Source organism: Stenella coeruleoalba (assembly GCF_951394435.1).
Source record: "Stenella coeruleoalba genome assembly, chromosome: 6".
Taxonomy (NCBI): domain Eukaryota; kingdom Metazoa; phylum Chordata; class Mammalia; order Artiodactyla; family Delphinidae; genus Stenella; species Stenella coeruleoalba.
In genome coordinates this window covers 55,776,436-55,792,024 of record NC_137151.1, presented here as the reverse complement: position 1 = coordinate 55,792,024, position 15,589 = coordinate 55,776,436, and the positions used below count along the sequence as shown (strand labels likewise).

Here is a 15,589-nt window from a genome sequence, read left to right as displayed (position 1 = left end):
CTTTCCCTCTGTTCTCTTTTGTGTCTGGGCTTCAAATCTCCCAGGGCCAAGATGAAACACTGTTTCACCTTCCTCCCATGTGTGAAGAAGAATAAAAGATAGCTCTTCTTGGCTCACTTACATCATAGACCCACTCAAACCCTGCAGGAGAACAGGGCATGGATTATAGATAAAGCTTAACTCCATTCTTGCAGGAATTGGGTGGTTTACAAATGAAGGCAATATCTGTGTTTGGACAATGGCTACCTTGGGGAACTTATGGTTTTAATGAAGTTCTATACATCAAAAGTCTTAAAAAAACCCTGTGTCAAGAACATGCAAAATGACCCTCCCTCTACTGGGCTCCTGGTGAAAAGTGATGCGGTGGAAAGTGGTGGGTAGGGGAGAGGAAGGAGTATGAGCCAGCCCAGAGCACCAGGGACCCCTGAGAGGTGGATGCCTTGGTCATGGATGTGCTCATCTCAGGAGCAGGGAGATGCATCCATCCCCCTTACTCCTTTCAGGTATGTGCAGAGTGAGAAGGAACTGGGCTGGTCATCTGAAGCAGCAGCTCTCCAAGTGTGGTCCAGGGACACTGGGGTCCTAGAGACTCTTTCAGGGGGTCCACAAGGTCTAAACTATTACCTGCATAGTACTAATATGTCATTTTCCCTTTTCACCCATATTCTCTCACCAGTGTACAGTGGCACGTTATGAAGACCATATGATGTGTGATGTCAGAACAGATTGAATGTAGAAGCAGGTAAAATACAGCTGTCTTCTGTTAAGCCAGACATTAAAGATACATGCACTCCAATGTTCACTGCAGCACTATTTACAATAGCCAGGACATGGAAGCAGCATAAATGTCCATCAACGAATGAATGGATAAAGATGTGGTACATATACACAATGGAATATTACTCAGCCATAAAAAAGAACAAAATAATGCCATTTGCAGCAACGTGGATGGACCTAGAGATTGTCATACTGAGCGAAGTAAGACAGAGGAAGACAAATATCATACGATATTGCTTATATGTGGAATCTAAAAAAAATGGTACAAGTGAACCTATTTACAAAACAGAAATACAGTCACAGATGTAGAAAACAAACTTATGGTTACTGAGGGGGAGGGATAAATTGGGAGATTGGGATTGACATATACACACTACTATATATAAAATAGATAACTAATAAGAACCTACTGTATAGCACAGGGAACTCTACTTAATACTCTGTAATGACCTATATGGGAAAAGAATCTAAAAAAGAGTGAATATATATATAACTGATTCACTTTGCTGTACAGCAGAAACTAACACAACATTGTAAATCAACTATACTCCAATAAAAATTAATTTTAAAAAAAGCCAGACATTAAAGAGATTTGAGGGAATTCCCTGGTGGTCCAGCGGTTAGGACCAGGTGCTTTCACGTGGTGGCCTGGGTTCAAACCCTGGCTGGGGAACTAAGATCCTGCAAGCCGTATGGTGTAGCCAGAAAAGAAAAGGAAAAAAAAAAAATTTGCAAAAATGAAAAACAGTGCCATTCTTCTGAATTTTTTGTTGTTCTGGAGAATGATAGTTATTTTTTCCAAAATGTGTAATTTATGTTAGCAGGTAATGGGTTTCTTTTTTAATGAAGTATTAAAATATTTTATACATTTCTGAATTTTAATTTCTAATATCATAAATATCAATAGATATAACCCACATAAATGAAAGTTCCTTGGGATTCTCAATATTTTTTAAGAATATAAAGGGGTCTTGGGCTTCCCTGGTGGCGCAGTGGTTGAGAATCTGCCTGCTAATTCAGGGGACACGGGTTCGAGCCCTTGTCTGGGAAGATCCCACATGCCGCGGGGCAACTGGGTCTGTGAGCCACAACTACTGAGCCTGCGCATCTGGAGCCTGTGCTCCGCAACAAGACAGGCCGCGATAGTGAGAGGCCCGTGCACTGCGATGAAGAGTGGCCCCTGCTTGCCACAACTAGAGAAAGCCCTCGCACAGAAACAAAGACCCAACACAGCCCAAAATATAAGTAAAGAAAGAAATAAGTAAATTTAAAAATAAATAAATACTCCTGTTCTCTGTTTTAAAAAAAAAACAATAAAGGGGTCTTGAGACCAAAAAGTTTGAGAACTACTGATGTTATTGAGGGTACAGAACACCCGTCCATCACTTAGCATCAGTGCCTCTGGGCCACGTTATATGCCTGCTCCCGGTCTCCACAGAATAATTAAATGGGTTCAGATCTTAATTAGGCTATCATGGATTTAAGGGGACCTTACAGTCTATGAAGATGTGTTTTAATTATAAAAGTATAGACTACGTAAGGAAAAAAGAACCTTCACCTGTTGAGGTAGGAGGTAGACGGGCTCCGGGGTGAACAGCTGGAGCTTGTCTCCTGCTGGCACTTAAAGGAAAAAAAGGCAGGAGCAGAGAGGAGTTGAGCTCTGCTTGAGTAGAGAGATAAGATGAGCACATTTTCCATTCTTGAGCTCAAGGAGACTTCCCTGACTACACATGTGCAAAAAGGTTCCTCAGGGGTCAAAAAAGGGAAGGGGCACTGGTCCATAATACGTCCTGCCAACCTCCCAGAGACCCTCAGGCTGGAATCCATCTTGGCTAAAGGACACATGTGCACATCAGGAAGGGCCCTGAGTCAGAGCAAATACAGGCAGGATGCAAGACAAAGCAAGATGATCGGCCAGAGGGAACCCGGAAAACTGCCCCCATATAAGCAATTTAAGTCACCTCAAAAGTGCGACTGTCTCGCTGAGCCCACCTGTGCGTCTTTCTGCATGTACTTTTCTTCTAATAAATGCTTTACCTGCTTCACTACCTTTTGTCTCTTTGCTGAATTCCTTCTTCAGAGAAAATGAGGACTGAGGTTCTGTTTCAAGCATGCTGGCCCTCGTGCTCTAGTGGCTGGGATTCGGCACTTTTACCACTGAGGCCTGGATTCGATTCCTAGTCAGGGAACTAAGATCCCCCTTCAAGCTACAGCCCCTTGCAGCCCCTGAGATCACTATGATTGAGGAAAAATAACTTTTATCCACTCTCATATTGCACAAAGTGTGTTCCACTGAACATTGTTTTCTAAAAAAGGTGCCCACTCCTCAAAACAAAATGTTCTTGGGTCAAATAAATTTGAGAAGTACTGGACTTCTGAACCCAGTATTTACTGCAAGTTTTCTCAGAGTCCCCAAAATGAGCATTAAAGGTACTGTGAATCTCTACATGAGCGATATTATGCTCCATTTTCCAGACTTACCTGAGCATAAACCTCTTCCTAGGGACAACTTGTGGAACTAATCTTCCAAGGAACGTGGGAAACTCCTTTACTCAGCAAAAGGATGAAGTGGTCTCTCGAGTGCTGAGAGCTGCTTAGTATCCTGAAATCCACTTGCTTGATCCCGTGAGGGAAGTTAGGGCTGGCTGCACGCTCACTCCAGGTGTGCAGGGTCTGGTTGGGGGTGGCATGGGCTGGAAAACATTCACTCCATCACGTTGGATAGAGAGGTGATTGGAAGCCCAGGGCAGGCCTGCGGGGAGAAGCAGAAAGGGAGGCTTTCTAGAGTTAGTGGGGAACACGGGATACTGGGCATGGGAGAGCAGAGCCCCCCAGGGGGGTACAGGGACACAGTGAGAGGCGGGAAGAGAGGGCAGGGCTGGCCCGCCTTACCCATCCAGTCACAGAACAGGAAGGGGGAATGGAGTTTCCACCTGGCCCACAAAGGTTGAGAGGGCTACGGCTGCTGGGAGAGGTCCCGTCCCTGCTTCCCTGCTCTCCCAGCAGAGGGGCAGCTACTCATCCCATAGGTGAGAGCCTGATGTTCCTTTAGGGAAGTGGCTCTGGAGGCAGACGCTCTGCCACTGTCACTTGGGGTGAGTCTCTTAACCTCCCTAGACTGGGCTTCCTCATCTGTAAAATGGGGTCGCAGTGACCCTCTCCTCACAACCTCCCAGTGAGACAATCCAGGCAAAGGGCTTTACTCAGTGCCTGAGACACAGCATGAACGTGGCGCCCCGGGGCGGGGGCACCAGGCTAGGGGGACGGCCCTCCCTGGTGTTCCGCACCCCAGCGGACTTCCCCACCCGGATGCTCTCCACTCCTGCTTCTCTAGCCTCCCTTCAGCCTCTGACTGGGGCGGGTAGGTCAGCTCAGACCTGCACCACGGACTTGACTGTCTTAAATTCTACGTGGGGATGCGAGGGGAGAGGTGGGAAATCCAGTTTCAACCTCAGGTTCGGCTGTGTTCTCCAAAAGGACGGCTGTTTTCCCAGGGTTTTGGGTGCTGCCCGGGTTAGCAAGGCGGGCTCCCGCCCTCGAAGTATGGTGTCTGTTCCCCAGCACCCAAGACAAACCCTCTTCTTATCTTTTCCCGGGGAGGGGGGTTTCTGGTTTACATGTCGAGATTCAGTTCGGTCCCTGTGTGTTAAGGACGCACTCCTCTCCTCTCTTGCGGTCAGAATCAGGGAAGGGCACGCCCAGGTGTATAGTGTATGCAAACGCAGGTCAGCGTTCTCATTTGGGAAGTGGATTTAGGACCTATAGCCTGAACCAGAGTGAAAAGCAGGCTTCCATAGCTACCCGGGTGAACAGAACTCACCCAGCCAGGACTTCGCGGGCGAGGGGGGCGGTCCAGCCACCGCGCAGGCAGGCTGGACGCTCTGGCGTTCACCCGGGGCCGCTGAGCGCCCTGAGCTTACCTTGGATTTTCCTAGGCGCATCAGGTGGTCCCTCCTCTGCCCTTGAAGAGGAGCGAGGTGCCCATGGTTCCCTTTTGAGACTTGGAGGACTGTGGGTCAGCCGTCCGTGTATGCCCTTTCTTCACAAAAGCTAGGGTAGGGGGTAGGGCCTTCTCAGGCTTGGAGGCCACCAGCCCCTTTCCCAGGCTGCTCTGCCGGGCCCCCTGCCCCCTCCTCCTGCCCAGGCTTCAGACGTTCCCAGCTGAGTTGCTCCTGCAGGCTGGGCTGCTGGCGGTGGGCTGACGGAGCTCGTAAGGTGCTCTCTCGGGTTTGCTTTATTCCTTGAGGCCTTTTGCAGCAGATCTGCCAAAACTCAGAGCATAGTTTGTGAACAGGCAACTTTATAGTTTTCTGTAGTTTTCAAAACATCTACTTTGACTTGAGCCGGTAAAGTATCTTCCTAGCTGTCTTTGCTAAGGCAAACGTTAAAACTGGTTTACATTCTTTGAGCCTAATTTGGCGGAGAAGCTAGTAGGAAGCTGGAGGGGAATTCCTGGCTGGGAGAGGGGTTGTCTCATGGGCTTACTTTAGCAGAAATTTAGATTATGTGAAGGCTGGAGGTGACTGCTCTTCTGCCTCATCAGGGAGACCCAGAAGGACTGATGGGGTTCTAGAATCCAACAGATCTCTGATTGATATCACCTTGAGCTATTCATGCTCCATTTTTGAGCACAGTCTTCTCTTGCACATTGTTTTAGGACTGTTTTGAAGATTAAATGGGCTCCTGTGTGTAAAGCACTTAGCGCAGCCCTTGACACTCAATATCCTAGTAAACACTCAGCAAAGGGTTATTATTTGGAGGTTTGTTCTCACCCAAACCAGTGAGAGAAACTCTTTGTTGCTTCTTTCTGCCTTTTCCACTTGCCCTTCTCCCTGTCCTTGGGTTCAGCTGGTTTTCTCGTTAGCCCCATGCCATTCTCATTTATTTTCTCGTGCCTTTGCTTAGAATTAACCTGAAGTTAATTAACCCGAAGTTGAGTTCCTCTTACTCTATGAGGTTTACCTTGACAGCTGACTTGATGGCCGCTGTCTGTTCTGATGGGCTCAGAGGGGGCTGCTTTTGATGCAGTGGGTAGAGGGGCCAGAGTCCCTATCCTCAACTTCTGAAGCTCTTCTGAGGACACCTATGGCTCTGCCCCTCAGAGATTAGAACCCACCACAGGGCGGGGTTTCTGACCATAGATTACTGATGGTACCTGGCTTTCTGTGGTTAACATCTAAGCTGCGAGATGGGTCAGTAAGTTGAAACTGACCTGATGGGAAGTCTTGCTTCTAGGACAACCTGAGCTTGAGAAATTTTATACAGCTTTATCTTTCATGTCTAGTGAAGGCTGGGTACTGGCTTCTGCCCAAGCACAGAATTAATACAACACAGGTCTCTGGCTTGGAGCCTACATTCATAGGAACCCAAGTACTGTAATAGAAATGTAGAGATCACCCCGTAACATCATCTATATCTTGGGCAGAGACCTATAGAGCCTTATCCATACCCTCATTTTCCTTTCTAACAGAACCCCTACGTGAGCAGAGGCAGCAATGAGTCCAGGTTAAACTACTCTTCCAGTGAGATATATGGGATGGAGTCTAGAAAAGCTCTTTCAAGAGGCTAACTCAGTTGGCGGTTCCACATTTCCTGCCAATTGAGTTGAGGAGTGAGGGCTTCTCTTCATTGAAGAATGAGGATGTGATGGCTGGAGTTCCAGCAGCCAGCTTGGAAGCCATGAGGATGAGGGCCATACCCAGAGATTAGGGTGGAGCCTGGGTCCCTGAGGACATTGTAGAACCACCATACTAGCATTGGTATGCCTTTCTTTGTTGATTTCCGTATGTGAGGGAGAAAAAAATCCAAGGCCTTCTATAACTCATCTTGTTGAAGCCACAACTTTGGGGGATTTTGTTATTATCAACCAAATATAATTCCTCAGTGATGATATGTCACTACCACAACCCAGTGATGTGGCCTCAGAGGATAATATTATTAATAGTTCCAGGTGGTGTTAGGCCAGCTTTTCTCTAATTAAGATGTTATATAGTGACAGGCTGGATGAGTTTCAGTATCACCGCACCTTTCCTCTGATAGCTTTTCTCCACAGAAGTGTTAATTATCAAAGAAGCAATTCAGAAGTAGGATACAAGCAGTAAAAGTGAGAAAAGGAGCACCTAATTATTTGCAAACTGATTATTGCAAAGTGAACACACCATTATCTTTAGATCACAGTTTAGAGACAAAAAGGAGATTTCTGGTCACTGAGGCCAGCCATGATTACAGAGATGTTGGTAGATATGTAAATATTTTAATCATTCAGCTACAGAATGTGCTTTCTGGCTTGTCTTCACAAAATAGTCTGTAGAGGCCTGAAATGCATTCCTCATTGCACAACCATTTCAGTAATGGCTGCCAGATCCCCTCCTATTATGGTCATCTCCAACCTGGAGCCCATCTGGATTGAATCCTTTCCTCTAGTGCCCCAGGAAGCTGGGCACACCTGTACTCATTCTCACACCTGAGAGGAAAAGAGAGTTCCTTAGGATTGGGATGGGACAGCAACTGACTCTGCAGAACCCTGAAGAGAGACCCTGGAAGGGCATCAACCTCCCCGAAGTCATTTTATTACATTAGTACTCAGTGGATGGCAGCTCATCAAGGCATTGGAGCCAAACACATTATATCCCATCACCAGCAAATAAAGGCAAATTTCAGGGGTGTTGCCTTTGGGGAAGCAACTGAACAGTTACAGGAGCTTTCTAAAGGAAGAATTGGATATTTTCCCACTGATCTCAGAATTACACCTCTGACCCAGCAGAAGCTGTGTTTACTTTACAAGATAATGCACTGGTCAGCTCTGGAATCACTGGGGCATGAATGGAGGGTGAAATAGCCCATTGTGTCATGAAGTCTATCAAAACTTCCCCAACCTTTGGATGGGGCTTTTATAATGAAAGAGCTTGTTATAGCTCATGCAAATGATTATGACAGCACAAAATGCTTTTTGGTGATTTCAAGTTAGAATTAGGCAATAGCAATGGGTACAAATAGCCACTCAGGGGACAGGCCAGCTGCTTCTAGTGAAGCTGCTGACATAAAAAACAGGGAAAAGCACTAAAACAGATACAATTCAAGTCATAATTTGGTTGCTAATAATTTCCTTTTTGTGTCTGCAGCCTTGAAAGATTGTCCTGAGTAAGTGCATTCATAAAGACCGCAAGCCAAGTCAAGCCACCACACCGATGAATAACAGCAAACTTCTATCATAAGGGTGAGTAAGGCCGGAGGCAAAAGGCAGGATCTCCTGGAGCGGGGCCGAATGGACAAGCACCAGCTGAGTTTTTCTGTATGGGTGGCAGCTCATGGCCGCACATGGTCTCTGAGGTCCAGCCCCTGGATAGGTCAGAAGAGGGCAGCTCCCTATCAGAATGGAAGCTCTCTATGGAATCCCCCAACATGCTTTGCGTCCTTTGTTCTTCAACCCCCCTCGCCAGTTGCACACTAATTAAGACTGTTTGCTTCCTCTCCAGCAAGGATTTCCTTGACCTATAGCAAGATCCTCTTTGAATTCAATCCACCCTGCATTTGTAGAGTTAAAAAAAAAAAATCCTATTAGCTGCTCTACCTCTGATTTCACTGACCTGTTTTTGTGCTAATACTTCTCTGGTACTTTGCTGAAAGGGCTCCCTTCCCACACTCCTTTCCCTCAGCTTGGGTAGCACCAAGGTGGGTGAGGTGTTTGTTTACACATCTCTTTGGATCATTAGATAAAAGGGGTGACACACTTCTCTCTCTTGGCAACATGTTTAAACATAAGCCCGAGTTTTACTTTTCAACTTACTTTCTTGTCAACACATACGTAAATCTGTCCAGTCATAGGCTCATTCAAAAGGACTCTCCCATACAGTGCTTTTCAAATATCAATTTTCTGGAATTCTGTTTAATTTTAGTAAGCTGTCAGCTTTTAAGCAGACTGGTGTATATAACTGCAAAGAATTTTGTGCTGAAATCTTTTGTGTGAGAACCACTGTAAGTAGATGTTTTATAAGGTTTGAAATTTATAAATTGGATTTTTCTCAACTCGGGAGACTAGGAAGAATAACTTTGATTCTAGGTTATAAAACTTAAGTCTCAGACAATGTCATCACTCATTTCTTTCGTGATTTTTGAAGTGTTAATTTTTTTAATTGGAATAAATTTTACATGTGATGAAATGTAAGATCTTATGTCTACATTTTGATGAGTTTTCCTAAATGTATACATCTGTGTAAGAGCCACCCCAAGCAAGATATAGAGCCTTTCCATCATCTCCTAAAGTGCTCTAGTCAATACCCCTGTAGGTATTGGTACTCAGTAGGCAACAATGGATCTGATTTCTATCAACATAGATGATTTTTGCCTCTTTTTAAAATAGAATCATTCGGTATGTATAGTCTTTTGTGTCTGGTTTCTTTTGAGCATGTTTTTGAGATTCACCCATGTTATTATGAGTATCTGTGGTTCATTCTTTTTTATTGCTGACTAGTATTCCATTATGAGTGTACCCCAATTTATTTATCTATTCTCCTATTGGAGATTTGGGCTGTTTCCAGTTTTTGGCTATTATGAATAATGCTGTTATAAAAAATTTTCAAAAATCTAAGTGAGCAGCAATGGCCAAATTTGCAAACAGTTTTTCCTTATAATCTGGTTTGATCATGGAAATAAAACCACCATCCCGTGGATTTAGATACATGTTCCTCCAAAGGTATTACTGAGACTCCAAAATGACAGGGTTGCCCAGTGGCAGATTTTAACAGGCCTGTGTTCATAGACAAGGTTCTTTTAAGGGGAGTTCTCAGCCCAACCTAAATCATCATATATGATCAGGACCCACATTTCCAGAAATGAGGTTCATGTAACACCAGTGGTGGTAGACAATGAATTTTGGTGGTACATGGATATTTGTATGTTTAATAGTTAAATGTTCATTTTTATGGTTGCCTCTTTTTTTTTTTTTAGATAAATTCAGCCCCTCAAACGTTTTATGGTTGCCTTTTATTTATGGCAAGTGATGATAGTTTTTCCTTTATCCTTTGTGATAAATTTCCCTTCGGCAAATTTAAGACCGATGAGAAATTATCAGGAAAATAATTCGGTTGAAAACTCAGATTGCTGAATTTTAAAAACACTGGCATTGTAGTTAAGGTAGACTGTGGTGCTAACCTTGCCTTTGCCACTCATTATGTCACCTTTCGCAAGTTACCCTCCAAGTTAGCTTCAGGATCCATAAAATGGGCTATTAGTACAGGTTCCATACATTTGCTGTGAGGGTTAAATGATGTCTGTGATACTAGTAGCACATCGTTAGTGCTAGATAAAGTGAACTAGTGGTATTTCACTGCAAGAATCAGCAATCACGTTGGACAACCAAACACTGGCCAGGGATTGATGACTGGAAGTGTTATGTGAGGTCATCATTTCTTTTTTTTAAATACTTACTTACTTACTTACTTATTTATTTATTTTCGGCTGAGTTTGGTCTTTGTTGTTGCGCGCGGGCTTTCTCTAGTTGTGGAGAGAGGGGCTGCTCTTCGTTGCAGTGCGTGGGCTTCTCATCGTGGTGGCTTCTCTTGTTGCGGAGCATGGGCTCTAGGCACGCAGGCTTCAGGAGTTGTGGTGTGAGGGCTCAGTAGTTGTGGTTTGTGGGCTTAGCTGCTCCACGGCATGTGGGATCTTCCCAGACCTGGGATCGAACCCATGTCCCCTGCACGGGCAGGTGGATTCTTAACCACTGCACCACCAGGGAAGTCTGAAGTCATCACTTCTGACACCCATGGAACACCCTTGGGCTTTCATAACTTTTTAAAAAGTATGCATGGGCAAAAGATATATACTCTGGCCAAGAAGAAAAACCTCACTTCTGACATTCTAAATTTAAGATCTCAATTTTACTACTCCAAATCTTTATCACTCTCTTCCAGGCAAACTTCACACCCCAAACTCCAACCACTAAACTTTCAGGTCACAGGGCAGGAAGGTGGTGAGGGGAGGGAATGGCACGCAGGCCAAGTGGCCTCTCACCTTGACCGCACATTGCCATCAGCCAGGGAGCTTCTCAAGAACACTGATGCCTGGACCCCACCTCCTGGGGTTTCCATGGGTCAGGGTGGGACCCTCCTATCTATGAAAGCTTCCCAGGTGGTTCTGATGTGCGGTCAGGGTGCAACCTGGTCTAGCTGACCAACATCGGCTCAGTTCAGCCTTGACTCTCCAGGATTGGGTGGAAGTACGCCGATCCTGGCTGAGTGGAAGCGCAGCCCTCTTCACGAGAGCTGAATTCTGCGTTCTACTGGGTCACGTTTCCGGGCAGCAGCAGAAAGTCAACTTTGTTTTAGTAGAGTTTCATGCCTATGCCTTGGAGTGGGAGTGGGCTCAGCTCTTTGATCCATCATGCAGTTCTGTGTCTTTCAGGCTCCGTCTGCAGGTTCTTTTCTCTGGTTATAAGGGAGGAGCCTGAGAGGGCATCTGATTTTCTGCCCAGTCGTCACCCACAGGCTTCTTTCTGGTCCCATTACAAGGTCTGGCTGGAGGCCCAAGTGAGTTCTTTGCAATCTAAATTTGGGTCAGTTTTTGAAATGCTCTGTCAGATGGGGAACCTGGGTCCGCTAAGTTACCCCAAAGGCTAATGAGGTCCCTAAAAGCAACAGTCACTCTCAATTAGCTCAGGCCGGCTGCAGATTCCCTTGTATTCCTGACTCCCTGGGGGAGGGCCTTTAACCCAGATGCACAAAAATCAATCAGGTTCAGGGAAGTCAGTGATTCAAAACTCAAACGGATACCAGACATCTCCAAAGTCCTGATGCCAGTTCCTTGGGGGGAGTCTGGCAGCCTCTGCCGTCTAAAGAGGGCTGTTCCCAGGGCACGTGAGGCGGAGGCAGCTGGGCAGTCTGTGGGAACTGGCTCAAGTGTCATTTCAGAGAGCCTGCATGTCAGGAAGGCTCCCCATTGGCAGCCTTCGGGAATCTTCCTGCTTATACTTGTACTTCCATTTCACTTTGGAGCCTAACCTTGGGTCGCAGTCCACTCAGCGAGGGAAAGCACTTTTCCCTTGGGACTCTTTCTGTGCACTCACAAATATAAGCACACACGTTTTCGTCTAGGGTTTGTGTCATATACGCAGGATATACTGAGCTGAGTCAACACCTCTGTTTGACTTGCCATATGGGTTGTTTCCCATGTAAGATGCAGGGTGGAAACCCCAGACTTGGGAAGGCCTCAGACTTTGGGCCTCCCGGGGCTGATGCCCTTGTCGTCTCCAAGGATGGAGAAAAGCTCAGAAGTGATGCAGTTTGGCATTAAGACCCCCGCCTGCCATGCAGGTTGGGGCCTCCCCACCCTGTCTCTAAGCCAGGAATTATTCTGTCTCATGGAATCACTTAGCAAAATAATTTAGAATTTGTTTTGGTCTATTACGTTGGTGCCAACCAATAAATGCCCGACCACTGTTCTTATGTAGTTATGGAGTTCTTAGAGTGATGCCCAAAGGAGTCTGTCAATTTAGTTAGGGCCAGGCTGCCAGATGTAATTTCTCTTCGTTGAAAAGTGGTGTTAAATATACAGCAGTCTGGAAAAAAAACATGATAAAACGGTAATGGGCATTAGATTCAAAACAGAACCCAAGAAATAAAAACACTAAGATAGGTAAAGAGGAGGAAAGTTCACAGCTTCATTCTTTGGTATAGTCCATCTCACAAAGTGTATTAACTGTACAGAACTAGGAAAAGTCCAAAATAGTTCGATATATTTAAGCCGTTTCCTACATGATGCAATGAGATTCGCATTTATCAATCTGCTTTTCCGTGTCATACACAGAAAAAAAAAAAAAAAAGAACAGGGAACAAATTTCCAAGGATGAAATTTCCACATTTATTTTTCTTTCATGTGCATAGAAAATGGCAGTGAAGTGTCCTATGAAAGAGGCAAGGGAATGGGCATGGCGCTGCTATACCAGACTGCACTTTGTGCTTCAAAGGTACACTATTCATTTTGAAAACAAAGGATGTTGTAGTTTGTTTTTAACTGCTAACGATTCCTTGGGTTTCCCGTTTGTTTTTTAAGCTGTCAGTTTCTTCAAATCTCTTTTCAAATGACACACTGCGTTACAAATGATGGCACTCAACCAATGTGGCATTTCCATATTTACACCAACAAAAGAAATTTACAAGACACAATAGCATACAATCTTGACATTTAGTAATAGCAATAAAACATGAAGGGCATCCATTTTATTATTTTTTTTCTGTACAAACTATCAGAACATAACTTATTCACATTAAAAAAATCATCTTTAATTTGATTTGACCTACACATCCCCCTCTCATTTCACCCATTTCACAAACCTCTCATCACATCGCCCACACCTTCACCAGACTATAGAATCTACAGGTAATTAGATCTAACGCCTAAGTAGAGCTTAGAAAGTCCTCCCTCCCAAAGGTTGCCTCACTTCCCTGATAATTCCTCAAAAAAGAAAAAAAAATTCTCTTCACTCATTCCTTCCATGTCACTTTCACATTTCATCAGCAAATCAGCAAGACGGACTTCTCATCTCAATCCAAACAAGGTTAGAAAGAAAGAGTTCCTCTCCCAAGCATTGATGCTACACCCACGAGTCTGGGGACCCTGGGTACTGTTCTGATCTGTAAGAAGGTCGTTTAGTGGAATAAAAGTCTACATAATTTGTGGTCGATTTCAGTCCATACTGTGTTGAATAATCAGTAGAAGCTGGAAAGTGAACTCGGTCATCAAAATAAGGATCTTCATAGCTATGAGGAGACTGCAAATACAATCTGTATGCATCAAAGTTCTTTCTGTTGGAGTCATCTTGACTATAATACAGCTGTTGATGCTGTTGACAAAATGAAAAAGCAAATAAATCAAGGCAATTTTTGGAAGTACATGTTTAGGGAAAATTAACGTGGGCTTCCTGCTTCATATTTTTAAAGCAATTTTCAGTGTTTGTGAATTTATGGTTGAAAGTTGTTTCTGGTGCATACTGTATGTTCACTAGTGGACCGTAGGGATTTTACACTATGTTTACAGGCAGGCCGGCAGTTTGCTCAAGTCCTTTCCTATGGCCTCTAGAAGTCAGCGCCTTGGGAGAACCCAAGACACCTCCCTCCTTACTAGAGGCCGAGTTCCGTGCTCTGCTGTGGAGGAGCCTGTGACCTGGGCGTGCCCAATGAAAGGATAGACTTGATTTTTGCTTTGACACAGGGAAACCATTAGCACATTAGTTAAAGGTTGGATTTTTGGGCTTTGGATTGTTGTGTAATTGCACAACCATCTTTTAAAACATTTACCTCAGAGATGAAGATTGAGTCCATCCCTCAGTTTTAAAAGAAACATGTAAAGATGTTTATAAAAAAGAAAAAGAAATATGTAGTTTGGTGAACAGTCACACTTTGGAAACCCTGCTGGCTGTGCTTTTAAAGGAATAAGGCAGTCTCTGGGCAGGAGAGTAGCAAAATTAGAAGAGATACGTGAGCGCATACAATTCTAAAGGAAAAGACTTCCCCAAGCTGGGGCTAATAATAACTCCATCTGTAAGGAAGCAAGGTGAAACACAGGTGGGCTTCATCCACCCCTGCCCTCATTTTCTTTTGTGTTGTCTTATCTCTGACCTCACATTAATTTCTTCAAACATGTTTGGAGAAAAACTGTAATGATTCTAATGTCTGTCTTTCCCCCGATCATGCCCAAATCCCCCTCTTAGTAAGATGTAACGTATTTATCACATAGGTATCAACACCACGTTCTGGAACTAAACGCATTCTAATATTATAAGGATTTCAGAGCTAAACTTGCTTTTTAATTAGAGTTACGATTCTGAGGCTATTTCTCCTGGCTAAAGAAGATTATGAGTAACTTGAGAGGTTCTTCTTCTTCCATCTACAGAGAAAAGATGACGTGAAGGGAGGTCTAAGAGCATCCTTTTCTGCAGAGCAGGATACAGGCTTGTTTGGGAAACCCCCAGTTGCTCATGTGTTAATGGAAGGTAAGAGGAGAGATCAGATGGCCCAGGTGGACATGGCATCAGGAAGGACCAAAATGAACTTCAAGGCCCCTCATGAACGCAGAGATTGAACGTTACAATCACTAGTCCCTATTGTGATGGAGAGTGGAATTCACCCCTGCAGGGCTGGGTCCACTCTGACCTCTGAGCCTAATAGAGATCTGGCTGTGGACTCAGGTGTTTTCAAACCACGGAGGCTTGGATGCGAGGGAGTCATGAAGATGGAGAAAGAGGTGTACGTACAAAAAAGAACAATGAGAAGAGAGAATGAAGTGTGCTTACCAACCTTTCCGCACCCACAGGATGGAAGAGATTTTAAAGATTAACAGGAAAAAAAAAAATAAGAGTGGGGAAAAGAAACTGTTGGGCAAAGAATAGGAGTTAAAGACTTCTCAGCTGGTTGCCATCAGTGGCATGGTGGTACCAATTCGGATATGCAAGGACATAAGGCTATTGTGGAAGTGATTTGCTTAAACCACGGATGAGCTTCCGAGGAGCAGAGATTCCCCCGGGAAAGCTCCTCGGCCCCTGCCGGGTGGGCCCAGCTCAGGTAAGTCAACCGGCGCGGACCCCTTACTGTGTTGATCCCTGCTAATCGGCCTTCTGTAAAAATGATATTGCAAATTCACCTGTAGCCGTCTATTTTGTTCTCTTGCTGGTGAGGAATAGGAACTGATGTAAATTGGTGAAGGTTTGCTGGAGCCTGTAAGAAAATATTTTACGAAATTAAAACTAGTGCTCATTACTCTGTCCCATTAGGTTGTGTGGACTCCCTGCTCTAGGGCTGGTGGCGTCCCCGACAGGCCCTGC

General features: G+C 44.7%; 1 protein-coding gene across 17 annotated transcripts in view; it reads right to left on the bottom strand.

Moving 5' to 3' along the window:
• Window positions 1-12,614: 12,614 nt before the first annotated feature.
• Window positions 12,615-15,589, bottom strand: part of PKP4 (plakophilin 4) — a 252,351-nt gene continuing 249,376 nt past the window's right edge. For all 17 annotated transcript variants that reach the window (XM_079925012.1, XM_079925014.1, XM_079925023.1 and 14 more), the window contains 2 exons: window positions 15,409-15,482; window positions 12,615-13,612 (listed from right to left, as the gene is read on the bottom strand). In XM_079925012.1, coding sequence (XP_079781138.1) covers window positions 13,364-13,612; window positions 15,409-15,482 — 323 coding nt within the window. In that variant the 3' untranslated portion in view covers window positions 12,615-13,363. The remainder of the gene's footprint in view (window positions 13,613-15,408; window positions 15,483-15,589) is intronic.